Source organism: Pseudonaja textilis, chromosome Z (assembly GCF_049901715.1).
Source record: "Pseudonaja textilis isolate UNSWEBS1 chromosome Z, rPseTex1.2, whole genome shotgun sequence".
Lineage (NCBI taxonomy): Eukaryota > Metazoa > Chordata > Lepidosauria > Squamata > Elapidae > Pseudonaja > Pseudonaja textilis.
The window spans coordinates 111496962-111519707 of NC_142008.1; the positions used below are offsets into that span (position 1 = coordinate 111496962).

Below are 22746 nucleotides of genomic sequence, written 5' to 3' on the forward strand. Positions count from 1 at the left end.
CCAACGGGAAGGAAGCACCCATCGCCTTCTTCTCCAGAACGCTGGCCAAGCCGGAAAGACATTACAGCCAACTGGACAAAGAAGCCCTCGCCATCGTCGCTGGAGTGAAAAGGTTCCACGAGTACCTTTACGGTAGGACCTTTTGATCATTATGGACCACAAACCCCTGCTCGGGATGCTCGCAGGGAACAAGGCCACCCCGAACATCCTGTCGCCCCGGATGACGCGGTGGTCCGAGTTCCTTGCCGCGTACTCGTATGAACTGTCACACCGGCCTGGCAAGAACATTCCGCACGCTGACGCATTAAGCCAGTCACCACTACCAGACCTAGACGACGACCTGGCACCCACAACGATGATCCTGCAAATCGAGACCCTACCCAGCCCACTCTTAACCGCGCCAGACATTGCCCATGAAACAAATAAAGACAAACAGCTGGCGCGGGTATTGAGCTGGGTAGAGCGGGGGTGGCCAGAAAACGACGGCGGCGAACAGTTCAAAGCCTTCCGAAACCGCCAAACTGAGCTGTTCACACAAAGGGGGTGCATACTCTGGGGAGACCAGGTAATCATACCGGAAGCACTACAAAATAGACTACTGGCAATGCTGCACGAGGGACACCTGGGGGTTGTCAAGATGAAAACCCTGGCCAGAAGCTACGCTTGGTGGCCAGGGATGGACAAACAAATCGAGACATGGGTCGCCGGCTGCAGCAGGTGCCAAGAGTCGAGAGCTACCCCCCCGCCGTCCCGGTCCTGGAATGGGAAACCCCCAGAGGACCATGGTCGCGAATACACATAGACTTCGCCGGGCCAACCAAGGGGCATACATTCCTCATCACTGTAGATGCTTACTCCAACTGGCTGGAGGTAAGCACCATGAGGGCAACAACAACAGAAGCGGTCATCGACAAGCTCAACAGACTCTTTGCAACGCATGGGCTACCGGATGTCATAGTGTCGGACAACGGGCCACAGTTCACGGCACTGGCATTTGAAAAATACCTGGCCGGACGGGACATCAGACACACCTTAACCTTGACGGCTCACCCGGCGGCGAACGGTAGGGCGGAACGGATGGTCCAATACACAAAAAAAACCATCCAAAAAATCGAAACTGGCGACATCCAAGACAAAATAAACAAGCTACTCTTCATACAGCACATCATGCCAAGCACGACCACGAACAAGAGCCCAGCGGAGTTACTGATGGGAAGGAAACTGAGGTCTCCACTGGACCAGCTACACCCCACCTACAACCCAGAGAAACCCCCAAACTTCTCCAGCCGGTACCGGGCATTCAACATCGGGACACGGTCTCACGCAAAGAACTTCACGGAGACCCCCTCTGGGTACCTGCACAAATAACACAGGTAACCGGCCCCGATCATACAGACTCCAACGACAGACGGAAGGAGCTGGAAGCGGCACATCGACCAGCTACGGTCCAGACTAGCCGCCAACACCCCAACGCCGGCAACAACAACCAAGGAAAGCAGAGAGGAGGGAAGCCTCAACAACCAAGCCGGTAAATGACGAAAGGCCGAATCGCCAACGGCACCCCCCAACGCAAGCCGAACACCCCCACCAGAAGACAGAAACGCTCAAATAAACCAGCCATATTCACCAGCAGACCTCTAACTGTCGCAGACGGGATCTTCACGTGGGAGGTACAGCCAAGCCAGCTCAACCAGCCCAGAAAGATCGAGCGAGAGCAACAGGAACCGCAACTCGACTGACCCAGGTAGTCCGGGCGGGAGCTGCGGCAACAGGCCCAGCTCACCCTTCCAGGAGGTTCCATCAACGGAGTTGAGAGCGACGCGGAGCCCGTCCGAACCGGCCGACGATCACACACAGACTGAACTGCGCAGGTCAACTAGACAGATTCGAGTCCCACCTACCTGCGCGACTACGTCACGACGCTGCGTCGGACGAAACCATGAGGGGAGGGGTGTTCTGTATTAACATTCTTGTAAACTCGCATTCTGATTGGTCCACCCAGACCGCAACCCAATTGGTTCACTGAATGCCTGTGATTGGAGCGCTGAGTATCTACCACGATTGGCCGAGCCGATCGCGGGAGATTCAAAGTGCTGCCATTGGCCGCCGAGCCACCGGCCGGCTGTATAAAGCCAAGTGGCTCGCACACTTTAGCTGTCCTTGTTCTGAAGTCACAATAAAGAGCTGATTGTTCACTTTCACGTCTCGCCTCTTATGTGACCTGATTCACCGATCTAACGAGTTCCTTGTCCATTTCTTCCATTCCACCTGATGCAGTTTGAATCTCAAATTAATATAGTTTGTTCATAGTTAAATTTTCACATTGTTGGGTTAGGGAGTGATTCACCTAGAATGTTGTATGACTGGGCAGATGAAAAATATTGAAATTATATGCATTCTGAATTTTATAATTTGAAGAGTGCATGGTTGTGTTCCTGTGATAGCATCACATATTAGTAGGAATTGGATGGTTCACAGAAGATCAAACTGGGAGTAGCATTTATGAATATTTATTGATACAGAAATTTACTGATTTCTCCACCAAGCCAAGATTCTCTATAGTCATCTTCTATAAGATGACATCATAAAATATATTTCAAAAAATCTATATTTTATTAGAGTGGCAGAGACATCACCTCAGAGAAAGAATGTAGACATGGTTACAGAAACAAAATGATGTTTTAAACTCAGAAAAAAATGAAAATTCTGAGAAAAAGGGTCTGATTGGCTCCATCCTCATTCACTCAGGTATAAAAGACTGAGTCAAGTTTTCAAGATTTTATTATTATAACCTGGATCAATATGGTAGCATCCCATTCAACCTGATGGAGTCTATTTTTGACCTGGGCTACATGGAAAGAGTAACATCTATATTTCATCAACAAACACCCAAACTTTCCACTAAGCTCAAAATGACATCCCAATGCACAATATTCTTCACTTACCTAATACTCTCTGCCTTGGAAGACTTAGGAAAAAGAAGCATGTACTAGCACTTTTGAACATTAAAAGGGAGGAGATCATACTAACCGGGTGAGACAAGGTCTTCCAGAGGGAAAGAAACTACTGAGCTGGCCTATTTCAGACTGTTATTCAAATCACAATAAAGGAGATCTATATGGATCTAAGCTCATATGCCCGGAAAGGCCCAATCTTCTGAAAGGTATAGAGATTCTAAGTCACCCAAGTCATACTTTCTCAAGAGGCAACTATACTTTCTTTGTTTTTCCTCAAAGACATTTCACTTCTCATCCAAGTAGCTTCTTCAATTCTGACTGAAGAACTCAAGAACTTAAGAAGCTTCTTGGATAAGAAGTGAAACATCTTCAAGGAAAATATCTTCAAGGAAAACATCTTCAAGGAAAGCAAGTCCAGTTGCTTCTTTAAAAAGCACCTTTGGGGCCCCTTGAAAATGCTTTCTTCTAACGTATCAGGAAAATGAAGATCTTGAGGGAAGTTCTATTTAAGAAAAAGTCTTCTGTCATCCCATTCTCTGCAAGTGGGGCCCATTGCTTCTTTTTAATGGCCAGAAGAAGAATATTCATTTCCATCAAAGCAAAATTTCAGGAATTATCTGCTCCATCCTCCCCGGGGGACTAAATAAGACAGAAACTCTTAAAACAAAAATGTGACAAAACTGCTTCCCTTTATCATTAATAAATCTTCAGTGGAATAATGGAAAGAGAAACAGCTTGTATTCAGAGCACCATAAGGACTAATTCTCTGGAATGAACATGCCTCAATATTAGATTTTGATAAGGGATTGTTTTTATGTTAAAAGTTTTACTATTCTCATATATTTTGTCCACCCTCTTACTGAAACACTACAATGGCTGCAATCTGTTCTAGATTTAGAGAATATCCAGAGGAATTTAGAGAATATCCAGAGGAACATCTGAATTTCTGCATTCAATGGCAGAAAGGAAGATCTAACTAGCTACCTCCTTGCATAGTGGTTAGGTCACCTGAGCTGTAACTACTCCATCTGTAGATGTTCAGTTGGGGATGCAATAAATTTGTCAGTGAAGAAAGAGAAAAAGAAATATTTCAGTAGAGAAAAATAAAACAATCTCATATCAATGCATAAATGGATGGTAAGAAAGAGCAACAATTATGGTACATTTTTTAATTCAGTGCTCAGCTGTATATGTGGCAATAGCACTTATACTTATATACTGCTTCACAGTGCTTTACAGCCCTCTCTAAGTTGTTTACAGAGTCAGTATACTTCCCCCAACAATCCCAGTCCTCATAGTATTTGAATAAATAATATTGCCTGATGTTCCTTGATCTCCCTTTCTGTGAAAGTAGTAAATGTCACATGCTAGTATTTCTGCAATGCAGGTTAGAAGCTGCTCAGCCAAATATCTCTTCCATGCAAAAATAAAGTCCTAGGACAGCTGTGTAATTTCAAATTATGCAATCATCTCTTCTACAAAAAACACTTTTCTAGAATAACTAACTATCCTCAGGCATAAAACTTTGCAAAGCCAAGAAATGATGGTAAACTTGGAGAAGGGCAAAGGAAGCTCTGGGAAAGCAAAATATTGTAATTCCCTACACAGAAATTGTCTTTATGGAATAATAACTTCTTGTTTCTTTTTTTTTCGTAAAAACCCCCCAATTTACCTTGATAGTCTTCTCCATTGCTTCCCCAGATTGCTACTGATCCCTTAAAAGCACTTTCTATATCCTTCTTTTTTCCTCCCTTTTCTTTAGACTTTAAGAACAGTAGCTTTCCTTTTAAATAAATGGGCTATCAATCTTTATTTTAATTGTACCACAATAATGAACTTATCCTTCAGGGCTCTCTCCTTGTTTAAATCAACCTGTCTGAATCATTCTGCAGTAAAGAGTGAAATCTCTCATTGGTATCCCCTGGAGTTCATTCTACCCCATAAATATGTGCACGACAACTGCATTTATTAAAAACATCAAACCTATGGATCTACTTGACTTACCGTATTAAGATCTGTGTCCTTGCTATAGATTTCATGAAAGCAGATTTTATCTCTTTATTCCTCAAGCTGTAAATGATGGGGTTTAAACTTGGGGTCACTACTGTGTAGAGCAGGGCAAGGAACCTGCTACTGTCCGTGGAATATTCTGAGCTGGGTCGAATGTAGGTAACAATGCAGGTTCCATAGAAAATGCAGACCACAGCGAGATGTGAGGAACAAGTTGAAAATGTTTTCCGCCTGTTCTTGGCCAACGGCATTGTGAGAATAGTGGAAATGATGAGGATGTAGGAAAAAAGGATGAGCAAAAGGGGAACGAGAATAAATAGAACTGTTAGTGCAGCAATGGCCACTTCATTTTTGTAAGTATTGGTGGACGCCAGTTTCAGAATAGGCATAAGGTCACAGAAAAAATGGCTGATTCTATTTGACCCACAGAAGGGAAGGGTGAAGATTGAAATAGATTGCCCCAGACCCACAAAAACACCAATGGCCCATGATACAGCAGCAAGCATAGCACATTCCCTGAGATTCATGATATATGGGTATTGCAAGGGTTTGCAAATGGCAACATAGCGATCATATGCCATAGCACAAAGAAGACAACACTCGGTGGTACCAAAGAGAATGAAGAAACACATTTGACACCCACAGCCCCAAAAGTATATGTTCTGGTTGTCTGATAATAAGTTAACTAGCATCTTTGGGCTGATGGTGGAGGTGTAGCCAATTTCCACAAAGGACAAGTTGCAGAGGAAGAAGTACATTGGGGTGTGAAGGGTAGGACTGAAAATGGTGAGAATCAAAATCAGACTGTTGCCCATCAAAGCCATGAGGTAGAACATTAGAACCAGGCAAAACAGAAGTTCTCGCATGGACTGAAAATCTGAGAAGCCTAACAGGACAATTTCGGTCAAACAGGTCCAATTCTCTTTCTTCATTTTCAAAACCTTAGGAAAAGAAGGAAATGAAGAATTAAATAATTCTTCAAAACATTTTTTTAAGAATGAATTATACTTGCTATCCTTGAAATCTACATGACCAAATTCCAGTACACTACTATTAGTACATTAGATCAATAAAACCTTTCATGGAGTTATACAACAGAAAGAATCAACCCACCAAACATGAGCCAAGGGAATGCATTGACCTTATCGTAGATTTGTTTTGTGATACTTTTAAAAACAGGGAAAAAATTTCCCATAAAAAATCAACAATGCACTAAAAAATTAAGATCTTTAAGATTGGCTTGCTATAAGTGACCCTCCATGTATTCCTTTCTCTGGAAAAAGAAGTATTTTTTCCTATGCAAACATCAAAGGAGTAAAGGAGTCTATAAATCACTTGACTCGTAGAGGATCAGAAATTCTAGAGAGACCAAAGGACTTTTTTCTCTAACAATATCTCCTGAGAGAAGCCAGAGGATTCATCCTGGGCGTGTCATTAATGAATACCAAGGATTACCAGGGCCTTAGGGAAAAGTTTGTTTAGAAAAGGTAGAAATCCAGGGCCGTCAGATACTGGATATTTTGCCTCCCATTTCCAGGATTCTCTGTCCATTTCTTCTGTTGGTTCTCTCTTATTTTATTCCAAAAGGCCTTATATTTTTCCCGAGCACGCTATCTGTCATGATGATCAATAACCACATGAAAAATCTGCAAACCAAGAACACTTTTAATGTGTCTCTTCTTCCCTTGCTGTAGTAATGACAGTATATTTCATTCATATGTCCTCCAATCTGAAACAGTGGAGATTGTTCCTCATAATTAAATTATTCATTTTGCTGATTTGTTATCTTTATATATCTCATGTATGAAGGAGATCCATGGCAGTTGTCCCCAATACCTGGTACATGGATCAGCACCAGGCTGGAGCATGCCAGAAACTGGGAAATGCAAACAAGTGAAGCCTCTTCTGAGGGATGCAGGCAGCATGCAAAACCATGTCCACGGAAAAACCTCTCTCCAGGAAACCAGTCCCTGGTGTCCAAATGGTTGGAGACTACTGATCTACAGCATATTTTCTTGACTTTTATGCCCACAAATCCCTAAAATAAAATATCTCTATATTAAATTCCTAACTCCTACTGAAAAATCATTTTAAAAAACAATATAAAAGTCTTTAGGTAAATATCTACAGAGGGAGGATATTGTGTTTATATAATTTATGGCATACAGTGATTACTTTTTTAGATTGTTCTCTGACAATGTTCATATAAGTGATAAAGGTTCACCAGATGAAATACAACTTTCCAACATTTTGGGAAAATCAATGGCTGGAGATTCTTGTAGTACAGAGAACATTTAGCCCATCCTTATCTCTAAGGAAGTTATTGATTGGTCACTTTCTGATTAGACTACTGCAATCGGCTCCATAAAGGACTGGCTTGAATAGAGCAGAAACTGCAGCTGGTCCAGAATACCCCATAATGTACAATGTTGAGTGCAGCATAGAATACCAACATTTCATTGTGAACTCATGATCGTTTCCTGCCTATCATGATAACTGTGCCCAGTACTTTTCTCCTCAGCTTTATTAATGTGTTCTCTTCCCATTCCAGAGGAGGAGGCAAAACTAAAACAATTTTGCTGTGCCCATTGCTAACATCAGTTCAGATCCCCATCCCCCATCCCCAGTTAGAAGACAGCATCCTTATTTCCCATCCATGAAAAGCTACCTGTCCTCCACTTCTCAATAATGCCAGCTGGGAGGAAAACTCAATGTTGCAAACATAATTAACAGAACAGAATAACAGAGCTGGAAGGGACCTTGGAGGCTTTCTAGTCCAGCGTCTTGCTCAAGCAGGAAACCCTACACTATTTCAGGTTGGCCAATCTCTTCTTAAGAACTTCCAGTATTGGGGCACCCACAACTTCTGGAGACAAGCTCTTCCACTGATTAATTGTTCTATCAGGAAATTTCTCCTTAGTTCTATGTTGGTTCTCTCCTTGATTAGTTTTCACTCGTTGCTTCTTGTCCTGCCTTTGTGCAATTGCTATGTGCAGTGTACATAGCAAATACATGTTTTCTGTGGCATGATTTCTGGGAGAAACTTCATACATTACAAAGGCAATCCCATAATTCATGCCCACTCCAATAAAGTGAAAAGTCAAAGATTGAGAAGGTCTTTTATGTTTCTCCTGAGGAGATGCTGAAGATGGCCAATAAAAGTGCAGGAACACTACCCTAATAAAAACCAAGGGTGCCAAGATTAGATCTGAGCTTTATTAATGGGATACACATCTCAGGTAGGATGGTTCTTCTGCAAGGAGAAGATGCTCATAAATGAAAGGGTTGGTTCCTTGGGTCTGCAAAAATGTGACATGGTCAATATCTGAACTATTGGAGATACTACTATATAGCAAAACCAGATTATTGGAAAGAATCTATTACCTGGGAGGAGACTTTGAAGTTTATAAGGATCTTATAAATTAGTAATGCTAGGATTATAATGAGTTAAGACTCACTGTAAGCAAAATATTGTACAATGTATATATATGTAATTCTTGTGGATATCATATTCCTGGCTTGAGTCCAATCCACTGTTTTTTTGATAAGAAAAAACAAGATAACAGTGACATAAAGTAAGGCAATTGATTATGATTTCTTTCAGGATTGGAGTCTAAGTAGTTTATGGTAAATTTTGTTTAATTTTATCAGAGTTAATTTCTTCTGTTTGGGCATGAATAAATAATTTTTAAATCCCAGTAACCTAAACCTAAAACTAGTTTTTGTTTTAACTTTTTTCAGTTTTGAGGGGAGGGGTTGTTGCAAGAATACTGGAAATAAACAAAATATGAAAAAGGAAGAATAAGCAATAAAGGAAATAATGCCATATAAAAGACCATTAATCATTTTTATTAACCCTACACAGAACTAAGAAATAAAAGACAATAGGAAAAATGCCAACTATTGCCATTTGTACTAATAATTACAATTTTATATTTAAAGCTTTAATCTTTTTCTTAATGCTGTAAACATGACTGCTTTTTGAAGGCCAACAACCAAATGCATTCAGCACTCTTCAATGACTTATAGATATGCATGTTTCTTTGGTCATGAAATGACTCTCTTCTTGACCATGTCAGCAATGACACAGTATGGCAGGAAATGAGCATTGAGCCAATAACTGAGAAAATATGGAAGAAACAGCTACAGTGGTATGGCCATGCCCTCAGCCACTATCATATACAGTTGTCTGTAATTGCCTTTTTTTTTTTTTTGAAAACAATTTTATTGGTTTTTAAAGACAAACAAAACATACAAAACATAAAAACATCCAGATTTCTTTCATATATATACAAGCAGTGTGTTGGTTGGTTTACCATTTTTTTGTGCATCCATTTTCGTAGTCTCAATTACAGATACATTACATCAGGCTTGTCCAACCTGCGGCCCAAGGGCCGCATGCGGCCCAGGTCACCTTGTAATGTGGCCCAGTGCCCACCCCAACCTTCATGCCAGAGCCAGCGAGGAGGAGGAGGAGAAGCAGGCGCGAGGCAGGGCGAGGCGAGCGCCAGGCCAAGCAGCAACAGAAAAAGCAGGTGCCGTCAGAGCCCCACCTCCTGCTGTTGCCACCACCACCATCGCCGCCGCTTCTGCCCTGGCCGCCGCTGCTGCCCCCGCTGCCACTTCTGCCCCTGCTGTCGCTGCCGCTTCTGCCCCCGCCACCTCCGCTTCTGCCCCGCCACCACTGCTGCTTCTGCCCCCGCCGCCACTGCCCCGCCGCTGCTTTTGCCCCTGCCGCTGCTGCTGCTTCTGCCTTCCAGTCCTGCCTCATCCAGCCAGGCCATTTGCAGGAGGAGAGGTAGGCGCGAGGCGGGCGAGCTTTCTCCCCCCACCCCCGCAAAATTTGGCCGGAAAATAAACCATGATAAAAAAAACTGTGATAAAAAACTGTGATAAAAAATAAATAATTTTTAATAAATAATTAATAATAAAAACATCTCATTAACTTCATTTCCAAATAAATTTAATATGTTAACTATGTTTTCTATGGTTTTTTGGGATGATCAGGTATCGTTACTGTTATTTTATTTTATGTGCGGCCCAAACCAAATTTTCATCTTCTAATGTGGCCCAGGGAAGGTGAAAGGTTGGACACCCCTGCATTACATAATAACTCATATTATCAATCAAAAATTAAATACCCGTATCACTATTAAACAATCATTTGACTATAATTTTATTCATTCATGCTTTGCGAGATAACTATAATTAATTTAGTTTATTTTATAACAAATCATATAATCATACCAAATCTATCCTAAAAACATTTTTATAGATATAATATCAACAAAAAAGAAATATATCTTTATATATTCATTATTTCCTAGAATTCTAAATATTCTATTGTTCTATTTTATTATCTAACCATTGGTAGAAAAGATCCCAAATTTTATAAAATTGTTTATCCTCTTGTTCTCTAATTTCAAATGTCAATCTACTCATTTCAGCACATTCCAGTATTTTCTTAATAATTTCTTCCTATGATGGTATTTTCTCATTTTTCCAGTTTTTAGCAAATACAATCCTAGCCGCTGTTAATACATTTACAATCATATATTTCAAATCTTTACTATATGTATCAGGTAAGATTCCCAATAAAAAGATCTCTGGTTTCAAGTCTATGTGTTTCTTTGTGATTTTTTCCAACCACATGCGAATTTTAGTCCAGTATTTTTTAGCATCTGCACAAGTCCAACACATATGGTAATATGAGCCAGGTGTCTGATGACATTTCCAACATTTTTCAGATTTGTTCTTGAACATTCTTGCTATTCTTGTTGGAGGAAAATGCCACCTGTAAAACATATTACACAAATTTTCTTTATATGCTGTTGACATTGTCATTTTATAATTTTGAGACCACAATTTTTGCCATTTCGATAAATCGATCCCATATCCAAAATTCTTCCCCCAAGCAATCATAGTTTCTTTAACTTGTTCTTCTTCTAATTTAATTTCTAATAAATATCCCTACAGTTTTTTAATCACCTTTTCATCAGTACCTGTCAAAATCTTATCTAAATCAGTCAATTTATCATAGAAACCTTCCATTTTAGAATCTTTATCATACCTTGAACGTATTTGCGCATATGAAAACCAATTCATCTTTATACCTTGTTCCTCTAGTTTTTGTATAGATTTGAGTTCACCCTTTTCATTCAATATTTCACCATATCTAACTGTTTGTTCTTTTTTGTATATTATAAGAAAATGCTTCAATAGTCAATAACCAGACTGGAATTTTCAAATAACATTTTCTTTTTATCTTCTCCCAATTTAACCACAGAGACTCCTGTATATAATGTCTTCTAAAATACCCCTGTGTTTTAGTTCCTTTATACCATAAAAAAGCATGCCACCCCAACAACAAATCATGTCCTTCTAATGTCAACAATCTAGTATTTCTTAGTGTTATCCATTCCTTGACCCACAGCAGATTTGTAGCTTGATAGTACAACCCCCAATCAGGCAAACCAAATCCTCCTCTAATTCTAGCATCTTGCAAAAGTTTCAGCTTTATTCCCGCTTTCTTGCCTTGCCATATATACTTCAAAACAATTTTATTTAGATCTTCAAAGTAGTCTTTTCCAAGCCTAATTGGAATTGTTTGAAACAAATATAAAATTCTAAAATTGATTGTTGAAATTCTCCCTATTACTGACAGTTGTAAATTTTCCCATTTCATCAAGTCTAGTGCTATCTGTTGTTTGAGTTTAATGTAATTGTTCTCTTTTAATGTACTGCATCTTGGTGTCAAGTGTACCTCCAAATACTTAACTTTATTCATAACTTGAATTTTCAAGAGATCTACCAGTTCTTCTCTTTGTCTTATAAACATATTTTTTGTCAAAATCTTTGTTTTATCTTTGTTTATTTTCAAACCAGCCACCTCACCATAAGTCTCTATCTTTTCCAATAGTTTTGGAGCTATTTCTAAAGGTTCTTCCAAAATAAAGGCCAGATCATCCACAAAGGCTTGCAGTTTAAATTCTTCTTTTTTGATTTTCATTCCTTTTATATCTTTATCATCTCTAACATTTCTACTCAACACTTCCAAAGTTAATACAAATAGCAAGGGTGATAGTGGGCATCCTTGTCTTGTACCTTTTCTTATATTAATAGAATCTGTGAATTCTCCCTCTATCATTACCTTTGCCGTTTGCTTATAGTATATGGCTTCTATTGCTTGAATAAATTTTCTGGCAAAACCCATCTGTTCCGGTAATAATAACATGAAACTCCAATTCACATTATCGAATGCCTTTTGCACATCTAAGAATATCAAAGTCATTTGCTTCTCAGGATGTGCCTCATAATATTCCAAAGTGTCCAGAATTACTCTCATATTGTCTTTAATTTGTCTCTTTGGTAGAAATCCATTTTGATCTGGATGAATAAAGTTATTTAAGTATTTTTTAAGTCTTTCTGCCAAAATTGAAGCAAATATTTTATAGTCTGCATTTAGTAAAGAAATAGGTCTATAATTCTTAATTTGCGATGGATCAGTCTCTTCTTTTGGAATAAGTATAATATAGGCTTCTGACCATGTTTTAGGTATCTTCTTCTTTGTCATAATTTCATTCATGACTTCTAACAATGGAAGGCTCAGTGATTCTTGTAGTGTTTTATAAAATTCTGCCAGAAGCCCATCTGGACCTGTTGCTTTTCCACTGTTTTGCTTCTTAAGTGCTTCAGTTAATTCCATCATTGTTATATTACTTTCCAACATTTCTTTAGTCTCTTTAGGTATCTTAGGTAAATTAGCATTCTGTAAGTACTGTTTGACTCTTTCCTCATCAATATTCTCTTGCTTATATAGTTGCCCATAGAAGTCTCGAATAATTTCCTTTTTCTCCTTATTACCATGGCAAACTTGGCCTTGGTCATCTATTAACTGCAATATTTTCTTTGATTCTTTCTCCTTTCTCAATTTATACGCTAGCCATCTACCTGGTTTATTTGCATCTTCAAAGTAGTTCTGTTTAGTGCTTCTAATATTCTGTGCCAGTTCTTCTTTCTCTATTAGACCCATTTTATGTTTAGTTATGTCCAATTTCAATTTAATATCTTTTTTCTGTGGCATTATCTGTAATTCTTTTTCAAGTCTTTTATACTCGTCTTCCAAGGCTTTAGTGGCTTGCCTTTTCCCAATATTCTTTTTTCTTATGTAATCTATTATCAAGCCTCTGGCATATGTCTTCATTGTATCCCAAACATTCTGGATTGAAGCATCTTCTTTTTTATTTTCTCTAAAAAAAAAAGCCAGTTCTTTCTCGATCCATTGTATAAAATCTTTTTCCTTTAAAATTGTTATGTCCGTGGAACTGGTTGGGGTTCCCAGCCAGGTCCGCTGTTTAGGCGGGAGCACCAGCAGCTCCCATTGGTTGGCTCCGTTTGACAACCGGCTATATAAGCCGGCTGTCGGGCAGAGCCAGCCCGTTGTCGCCCGCTGGTCTGCGAGTTAGCTAGCAGACGCGACAACCCTTTATTCACTGCAATAAAGTCTGTTACTTGTATGCTCTGGTCTCATGCCTCTTCCTTACCATCGCTCTACAACAAAAATAGTGTTGTTTAACATCCATCTCGATCTTCTTTTTTGTCCTTTCCATTTGATTGTCATGGTACTTGTTTCAATGTTTGTTTCTTGAATGTTAGATATTAGTTCTGTTGAGATCCAAATCATATATTTTCTGGACCATGATAAATATCTATTTGAGTAGAAAGTATATTGTTTGGTTTTAGCATTTTTTTCTCTCCCTATATCTTTTAAGTTTTTTTCATCTGTCATTTTAAAATAAGATTTAGGGGAGTCTTTCTGTTTTGCTTTGCCGTTGTTGCTGTATAGTCCAGTTTATTGTCTACAATTCCATTGAAATTTCCCATCAAAATTATATTGGCATAGTCCAGTCCAATTATTTTCATGTGTAGTTTTTTATAGAATTCTTCTTGTTTGTCATTCGGAGCATAAATTGCAATCAGGAGTGTTTTCATGTTATTGTCCATTATTTCCACCATTAATACTCTTCCATCTTCATCAGTATAAATCAATTTTTCTGGGGTGGTCTCTTTAATATATAAAACCACTCCTCTTTTCTTACATTGGGTCAAAGAGGTAAATATTTTCCCTAATTTTGGCTGTATCAACAATTGTTCATATTAATTTTTAATATGTACTTCTTGTAGACAAATTATATCAAATTTTAATTTCTCTAATTTATGAAATATTTTCCTTCTTTTGACAGCTGAATTAAGTCCATTTATATTCATTGTAATCAGTTTTTTCTCTTCCATGATTATATTTTGTAGTGAGGTTTGGCAGCTCTGTAGATCTTTGATCTCCACCTGTCCACCTACGGCACCTTCTTCTTTTTCAGTCTCCATTTGATCCTCTTAGAATTCAATTAGTGAAATCTCTTTTTCTGCCTCTTCCTCTCTCCTTCCAAAGAATTCTGTGTAGAATAATTCTGCTTTCTCAATTGAATCAATTCTATGTCTTTGTTCTTGCTATGTAAACATTAGTCCTTCTGGAATCAGCCATCTATAATTCACCTCTTTTTTCAGTAACATTTTAGTCAAGAATCGGTATTCTCTTCTCATCTCTCTCACTCTTCTAGGTATTTGTTTCAAAACCACAATCTCCTTGCCTTTGTATTTCAATGTTTTTTCTCTTGCCACTTGTAGTATCTGTGTTTTGATGGCTTTTTTGGTAAATCTAATGTGAACTTCTCTTGATAGATTATTTCTCATCACATATCTTGTAAAAACTCGGTATACCTCATCTATTCCATCCATCATCTTTTCTTCTGTTATTTCCAAAGCTTCCACCAGTATTTCTATCATTATCGCAGCTAGATTTTGTCCTTTTTCTTCTTCTGTACTTTGAAATCTGAGATAAAATTCTGATCTGTCCATCTCCCATCTCAGCATCCCACTTTTATCTTGTTCAACCACTATCAATCTACTATCAATGTCCCCAATCTTCTTGTCTCTTTGTTTATCTTCTTCAAGTTTTTGGAATCTCTCACTTATTTCGCCATCATTTGTTGAATATTTTCAATTTTTTCATCAGTCTTCCCTGTTCTTTGTTCAGTGTTCTCTGTTCTTTGTTCAATATTCTCTGTTCTTTGTTCAATATTCTCCATTCTTTGTTCAATATTCTCTATTCTCTTTTCAATAGTGTCTGATTTTATTTTAAGGTCTTGAATTCATTGCATAATCATCTATAAAGTCACTTTTTCTTGCTCTTTATCTTGCTTTAACATCATCCAAATCGAACATTATCCTCCAGATGGTGGGGAGGCAGAAGTAGAAGTTGAAGTGCCAGAAGGTATGAGTTCCTTACTCATTTTGAATGATTCAAAATCTTCTAGTTCTTTTAAACCTTAATCCAATAGGTGCAGTAGCCAATTATAATCCAAGGTGAAAAATAAAAATGATAGAGAGTAAAAGGCCCAATAGTAATTAAAAAAGGGAAAAAAAGAATTCTTCAGGTTCTTCTGAACCTTAATCCAATTATGAAATAGTTGTAATCCAAGAAAAGAAGATAAAAATAATAAGAGAGAAAAAAACCCAATAATAATAAAAAAAGATGAGAGAAAAAATTTCTTCAGGTTCTTCACACCTTAATCCAATTAAGAAATCTCAAAGATGAAGATAAAAAAAAATGAGTATAAGCCAAAAGTATAGATGAAAAAAGCAAAAATCCCAATAAGAAAAGTAAAAGTAAAAATTTCAAGGCTTTCCCTTTAAAATAAAAAGCAAAAGTGGGAATATTACAAAAATAAGGATTTTTTTAAAAAATAAAAATAAAAAATAAAATAGAGCTGGTAAGAGGGGGTAGGACAACTAAAAATTAAAAAGAACACACTGCACTTTGTTTAATTATCCAAGGCTCTTGTTGTAGTTTTCTTCTCCACAAGCTTCAAAGCAAAACTTCAGTTGTTGATAGAAATCCAGAAGAACACCTGTAATAATATTTTCCCATGCTCTTCCCTCTATCTTATCAAGTTACAGTGTCTTTGAGAGAAAGTCTTTCACAATTCTCTCAACTTCAACTAATATATTTTTAAGCCTCTAGTTGGCATTGTTACAAAGTTTCTGTTCTCACTTTTCCCCTCCTTTTCCAGGCAAAGATATATATATCTTATAGATATAAGAAAAATAACTAAAGGGAGCCTCTAATATAAAAAGTTGAAAAGTCAAAAAGGAGAAGAAGAAAAATAAATATATAAAAAAAGACCAGTCCAGTTAACAAATGCTAAGTCGCGATAGAATCCAGTAATAAAGAAAGTAAAAGAGTAAAAAGCCAAGCCTCACTTTGACGTTTCCCTTTAAAAACCGCCACTTTTTCAACTTTGTCAAAAATTGTACAGATTTCTTCTTATTCTTAGAGTGTCCTTTCAAGTCTCAGAATATTAATTAAAAAAAAAATTCTCACCGAGCTGACACACTTTCTCTTTCAGTCTCTTCCGTTCCAGAGCTGTCCCAACTTCAGCAGCTTTAAGGCTGCCTCTCTGCCACCGGCAAAAAGGGCTTCTCCTGAATCGACCAGGGACTTCGTGGTGTCCCTGGGATCCACAGGATATGCCCTTCACTGTCACTGTCTCTACGGGACAGTTTAGGTCCATTTGGACTGACCAGGGGCTGAGATATCGGCTGCAATCTCGGAGCTTGATTGCAAACCGTACCATCGTGACGCCAGCTCCGCCCTCTTCCCTTAATCGCCTTTCACTTTAACACAGATGGCCATGGTCGAATGGATGTCTGAAGTAAAGATGTCAAAACACAATAAATGTAGACATTAAAAAATTGTCCAGATGGACCCAGATGCTCCTTTGATCGTGCAAGGTAGTATTTGTTTTCTTAAGTTTTTGCAGGTATCTATACAGAAACCAGATGATGGCAAATGAGATTCTGCCAAAACATCCCTACAACTTTAAAAGCACAACTATAATGATGTGGGAAAATACCCGAACAAAGCGGAATACCATACATATGTACATGATGTGTGTGTGTGTATATGTGTATGTGTGTGTGTATCACACGTGGGAATGTATCACACGTGGGAATGCTTATGGCTTCTGTTGACATTATTGTTGTAAGAAAATGACCAATCAATCCTTCTCTAGCATATACTCATAATAAATTCAGATTTTAGTTCAGCTTTCATCCCTTATTAAGTCTATCTCCAATGGGAATCATTCCAGAAATAAGAGTAACAACAGCCACTGGCATTTTCCAGAGTTCCTTCTTTCCCATAAGTATGTGGATGAGATAGTGATTTGTTGAAGAGAAGAATGATTGATATAAAAGGATGATATCAATTATTGTTACATTGAATTATAAACTAAAGGAAACCCATTTCTTTGACATTAATGTTTTGAATGAACTTTTTATCTCTTCATTCCTCAAGCTGTAAATGATGGGATTCAAGCTTGGGGTCACTACTGTATAAAGCAGGGCAAGGATCCTGTTATCATCCTTAGAAAATTCTGAATTGGGATGAATGTAGGCAACAATGATGGTTCCAAAGAAAATGAAAACAACAATGAGATGTGAGGAACAAGTGGAAAATGCTTTGTACCTGTTCGTGGCCACTGGCATTGTGAGAATAGTGGATATGATGAAGATGTAGGAAAAGACAATGAGTAAAAGGGGAACCAGGCCAAATACCACAGTTAGTATGGCATTGGCCACTTCGTTTTTGTAAGTATTGATTGAAGTCAGTGTCAGAACAGGCATAAGATCACAGAAGAAATGGCTGATTCTGTTTGACCCACAGAAGGGAAGGGTGAAGATTGAAACAGATTCCCCTAAACATACAGAAATTCCAAAGATCCATGAGATGGCAGCTAGGGTCGCACATTTCTTGTACCTCATGATAGAAGGGTATTGCAAGGGCTTGCAAATGGCAACATAACGGTCATACGCCATAGCACAAAGAAGACAACACTCAGTGACACTAAAGAGAAGAAAGCAGCACATTTGACATCCACAGCCCCAAAAGGATATAGTCTGGTTTTCTGAGAGCAAAATCATTAACATCTTTGGACTGATGGATGAGGTGTAGCCAATTTCCAAAAAGGACAAGTTCCAGAGGAAGAAGTACATTGGGGTGTGAAGGGTGGGACTGGCAATGGTGATGAGTAAAACTAGGCTATTGCCCATCAAGGCTATGAGGTAAAATATTAGAACCAGACAAAACAGAAGTTCTTCCATAGACTTGAAATCTGAGAAGCCGAGCAGGAGAAACTCAGTCAAACAGGACTGGTTATCTTTCTTCATGGTATCATACCACATAGTAACCTCAAAAGAGAAAGGGAACATTGAATAATTAAACAATTCCTCTAAAGCATTATTAACATTGTATTCCTTTCTCCAGTTAGATACCTGTATCCTGCTTTCTTTGTATTACTGTACAAAGTAAATAGTAATATGGATTAAATCCTTGGAAATAGGAAAGGAAGCATGATTTTTTTATTTAATGTCCTGTAAATTCATTTGTGTATTTTTCAACTTAGTGAATCACATAATCACTCTAGGATCTTTTCCCAGAGCCGAATTGTCTTCAGGCTCTCAATTTGGTCCCTCAAATCTGTGTATTCATTTTTTTAATTGGTTAGTCTAGCATATGATAGTTTCCGTTAATTTAGGTTTTTTTAAAAATAATAAAAATTTAGGCTGAATCATATATATTGTTACACATTTCCTTTGAAGTACATCCTTTCTATATCTGAAAATTTGCACTAGTATTTCAAATAGAAGTCCCTTCAGATTTTATTCCGCTAGTCATTGCTGACTGTAGGGAGCAGTACTCATGTCCATTTCAAGACCATTGAGCCAACACTATCCGAAAATTTTCCAGCATGACGTCACAGAGTGCAGTTATCTTCCCACCAAAGTAGTACATATTTATCTACTTGTCTTTGCATGTTCTCGAACTGCTAAGTGGACAGGAGCTGGGGCAAGAAATGGGAGCTCACCCCATTCGGTGGCGCCTGGATCTCAAACCTGGGCTGCCAGCTTTCCAACCAAGAAGCTCAGCATCCTTAAACACTGAACCACTGCACCACTCCTAGTATTCCAAGTAGAAAATAAAAATGCTAATGGGTTAAAGCATCAGGCTGGAAACCAGGAGTTGTAGTTCCTTCCAAGGCACAAAGACAGCTGGGTGACCTTGGGCCTGTCATTTTCTCTCAGCTCTATGAAAGAGACAAGCACAAATCACTTCTGAAAAATCTTGCAAAGAAAACTGAAGAGATTTGTCCAGAAAGTGTCTGGGAATCAGAAAAGGTTGAACAGAAGGGAGGAAAAAATAGGGGAAGGATTGGAGATTGGAGAAAAGTGGCTTAGATCAAAAGACACTTAATTTCCCATTGGCTACCACTTTGTTTCCATCTTGTATAACATCAGTGATCAGTCATGCCTCTAACATATTGAAGTCTCCTTTCCATCTAGTCAGACCAACAAAATGTATAACTTTAAGGATGATGTGTCCCAGGCTCAAAATTCTTAAATGTTAAAGCATTACTGTAAAGCTGACAATAAAACTTTGTTAAAGTTCCACTGAATATCCTTTGAAAATAAAACTTTATAAAAAGTTGTATAAAGTGAAAAACCTACGTAGTTATAAAATATAATCTTACTTTGTCAAACCTTTTCTGATTATTTTTAGAGATGGGACATTTCTTCTTAAGGAAAGGCTAAATAGTGTAATATTCGTTGGCAATGTAAGAATCTGAAGATTCCTCTACCATAGAAGAATCTTCATATAGTTTTTCCTCTGGAAAACAAATGGTTGATATTATGGAGGCTGTTTATCTCAAATGTGGCCACTGGATCCTAGCGGATTCAAACCTCCAAAGAGACTGGAGAACTTTTCTCTAATAAGGTCTCATGACAGAAGCCCAAGGACTCATCCTGGGGATTTGGTAAAAGTATACTAGAGGACAACTTGAACCAGAAGAATGAACTTCTTGGTCTTCCTGAAAGCCTTGAAAAACCTTGTTCTTCCCTCATCCTCAGGGACAGGATCTTAGTAGATCCTCAAATGGGGATTTTGTATTATATTGTAGTGAGCCTCATTTTTTTAATTGCTGTTGCTTTTAATTTTTATACTGTATTAGCTATTCATTTATTTGGCTAAGATGGGTAGCTATGTCCATTTGACAAATAAATAAATAAATAACAATAGCACTTAGGCTTTTGTACCACTTCACCATGTTTTACAGCCCTCTCTAGGAAGTTTACAGAGTCAGCATATTGCCCCCAACAATCTGGGTTGTCATTTTACCAACCTTGGAAGGATGGAAGGCTGAGTCAACCTTGAGCCAGTGAGACTTGAACTGCTGAACTGCTGGCAGCCAGCAGTCAGCAGAATTAGCCTGCAATGCTGCATTCTAACCATTGTGCTACCATGGTTCCTAAATGAAATGTTATCAAAATTAGCAAAGCATTTTCTTGTTCACATGACAAAAATATTATGTGAACTATACAAGGATCTCAAACAGTTAGTGGCAAAGGCAAATAGTTAGCTCTTGTAATGTAAATATGGCCATCTGTTATTGATGCCTAAAGCTTCTCCCATTTTCAATAAATCTCTTTTTATTTGAAATGCTGGAGAATCTCATGACATAATGTGGTTCTATTTCTTTTTCTGGCTGTTACAACTCTACTTCCTGGGGTCTATGACAGGGACTGAATTCTTCCTCTTGGCCATCACCATCTATGATCTCTATGTGACTTTTTGCAACCCTTTGTAATATGCGCTTATTATGAAAGATTAAGGGAAAAGACAGTTGTATTGATACAGACATTTTTTATGGATATCTATGTCATTAAGGCTGCATAATACCCTGCAATCTATTGAAATTATTTCTATAATGTGTCACATCATGTGGATCCTACTAATTTTCATATCAATGAAGTGGTTTATGGTGGGATTATGCACATAGCATACACTCTATATACAGCATACATAGAAAATACTGTTTTCTGTGGAGTAATATCTAGGAGATACTTTATACATGGCAATGAAGATCTCAAACTTCATGTTGACTCCAATGAAGTAGAAAGTCAAGACTAAGGAAGAATTTTACGTTTCTGCTGAGGATATGCTGAAGTTGACCAGAAAAAGTGCACCATGAGTGCCAAAATCACATCTGAACTAGGGAGAGGGACATCCATTTCAGGTAGGATGGCTGTTCTGCAATGAGAAGATGCTCTTATATGAAATAGTTGGTTCCTTGGGTCTGCAAAAATGTGACATGGACAATGTTGGAACTGCTGAAGATACTACAGAAAGATCCAGTTATCAGGAAACAGCTATTAACTGAGAGAAGACCTTGAAGTTTGTTATGGCCTTATAAATTAGTAGTGCCATGAGGCTCACTGTAAACCAAATATTGTATAATTGTTCTGACCCAGCTCCCCAAACATGACAAACCCTCTGACAGGAACTCAAAAGATTTCTTTATTAGGAGGGCCAGCAGCCCTGGCAAAAAGTTTCTCTCACAGGTCCATCCAGCCAGAAGATGAATAGTTGTCTGCCACAACTATTCATCTCCACCTCCTGCCTTCTATCCCCATAACTAGAGTGGGACCTTGCTAGTAGCAATGGCTCTGCCTTTCCCAGGATTGGCCCATGACTTTCCACTGCTCTCATCTTCTCTGCCTTCTGCATAGCCGCGCCTCAGGCACTGGAGCCAGGTATTCCTCCTCTTCTTCATCAACCACCTTCAGACCTGGGGGCTGTTGATTTTTCATTTGAGAGTTGATTGATGTCCAATGGAGATATACTGTATATACAGAATTTCTAACACATTCTAATTCTTATACTCACATGTCTGATTTGAGTTCAACCCATAGTTTGCTTGATAAGAAATATAGAACAGTGATTTACAATAAGACAATAAATTTTAATTATTTTCAGGACAGAAATCTAAGTAGTTCATGGTAAAACTTATTTAATTTCATCTGTTTGGAGATGAATAAGTAATGTTTTAATCCCAGTAACCCAAACCCAAATCTGTCCTAGGAAGTCCTTTCCAAGCCTAATTGGTATTGTTTGAAACAAGTATAAAATTCTGGGTAGGATATTCATCTTGATTGTTGAGATTCTCCCTATTAATGACAATTGTAGATTTTCCCATTTCGTCAAGTCTAACGCTATCTGCTATTTAAGTTTAGTGTAATTGTTCTCTTTTAATTACTACAACTTGCTGTCAAATGTAGCCCCAAATACTTAACCTTGTTCATGACTTGAATTTTCTAAATAAACTTTATTAGTTTTACTTTTTAAAAAACAACAACAACACAGCTACAAAGTATATACAACAAAAAGACGAACAGATCTTGGCATGGGCCAAGAGAGAAAGAGAGGAAAGCTTGAGAGAGGAAAGAGGGAAAAGGAAGGGAAGGGTGGGGGGAGGAACGTGGGGATAACAGAAGTAGAGAAAACAATTATAATAAAACCATATTTTTGTGACTGTCTGTAAAGTCTTTTCTTCTTCCAGACTATCGTCGGCAGTGCTTTTCTTTATCTCTGCCTCGGAGGACTCGGCCTTAATTTTCTTAGAGGTGATCTATCTTTGATTAAGCCAAATGTACAAAGGATTCCAATTGCTATAATAGGTTGAAGATTCTTTATTTTTTAATGCTTGGGTTAGTTTGTCCATTTCGGTAGCATTGTAAGATTTTCTGAATAACCATAAGATCAGTGGGGATAGAGGGTAGTTTCCAGCACTGGGCAAATGCCAGTCTGGCGCGGTTAAGATGTGGA

The 22746-nt window shown here is 38.3% G+C and overlaps 2 protein-coding genes and 1 pseudogene across 2 annotated transcripts; 1 reads left to right on the forward strand and 2 right to left on the reverse strand.

The window, feature by feature from the left end:
- The window catches only part of LOC113453305 (olfactory receptor 5V1-like), a 104772-nt pseudogene that overhangs the window by 15191 nt on the left and 66835 nt on the right, over nt 1–22746 (forward strand).
- On the reverse strand, nt 4958–5902 carry LOC113452332 (olfactory receptor 10A4-like). Its single transcript, XM_026723783.2, has one exon. The coding sequence runs from the start codon at nt 5897–5899 to the stop codon at nt 4958–4960; it is 942 nt and encodes a 313-aa protein (XP_026579568.2). The 5' UTR covers nt 5900–5902.
- On the reverse strand, nt 12258–18251 carry LOC113452331 (olfactory receptor 10A4-like). The gene is made up of 2 exons (XM_026723782.2): nt 17338–18251; nt 12258–12881 (listed from the first exon to the last, which is right to left on the reverse strand). The coding sequence occupies exons 1-2, from the start codon at nt 18249–18251 to the stop codon at nt 12851–12853; spliced, it is 945 nt and encodes a 314-aa protein (XP_026579567.1). The 3' UTR covers nt 12258–12850.